Raw genomic sequence first — 518 nt, 5'->3', positions numbered from 1 at the left:
CCCCCGGCGTGCCACCCGGCGGAGCCGCCGTCAGTCCGGGCGCGAGGGACGCCTGGTGAAGAAAGTGCAATTCCTGTTCGGATGGTTTTGTCGTCTGCTGAGAGCTGCTTCCTCCTCCTCTGACCAGGGATTCATCAGCAAGCGGGAAGGGTGAATGTGAGCTCGACCGCCCGACCTCGGAGGGCTCCCGTCCGTGCCAGTTTTCAGTGATGTCTCCTGGTTTTGAACTGTCATGCCGGCAGCAGCACAAAGTCGTCGTTCACGTCCACCATTGGCACGTAGAACGAGGGCACCTCGTTCACGCAGAGGGATTTGTGCCCCGCGGGGTCCAGCTCCTGCACCTTCAGCTGCCACTCCATCCTTTGCACCGCGTTCAAGGCGGCAGCTTCGTGTTGCTGTCGCATGAGCAGGCACGTCTGGAGGGGGGAAAAAACAAGGGGAGGTGTTGTGGTTTGAGGCCTGGAATGGGGGCGTGACCTTCCAGCAACTGGGAGGACCCCGGGTGGGGGTGAAACCAT

At 61.6% G+C, this 518-nt stretch overlaps 1 protein-coding gene across 1 annotated transcript in view; it reads right to left on the bottom strand.

Annotated features, from left to right (window-relative positions):
* Window positions 1–87: 87 nt before the first annotated feature.
* The window catches only part of LOC103769508 (ankyrin repeat domain-containing protein 11-like), a 2,655-nt gene continuing 2,224 nt past the window's right edge, over window positions 88–518 (bottom strand). Inside the window, exon 4 of the mRNA XM_008936708.1 lies at window positions 88–416. Coding sequence (XP_008934956.1) covers window positions 231–416 — 186 coding nt within the window. The 3' untranslated portion in view covers window positions 88–230. The remainder of the gene's footprint in view (window positions 417–518) is intronic.

This window comes from Merops nubicus, unplaced genomic scaffold (assembly GCF_000691845.1).
Source record: "Merops nubicus isolate BGI_N331 unplaced genomic scaffold, ASM69184v1 scaffold34293, whole genome shotgun sequence".
In the NCBI taxonomy this organism is placed as follows: Eukaryota; Metazoa; Chordata; class Aves; order Coraciiformes; family Meropidae; genus Merops; species Merops nubicus.
This window is presented reverse-complemented; position numbering and strand designations above follow the sequence as displayed.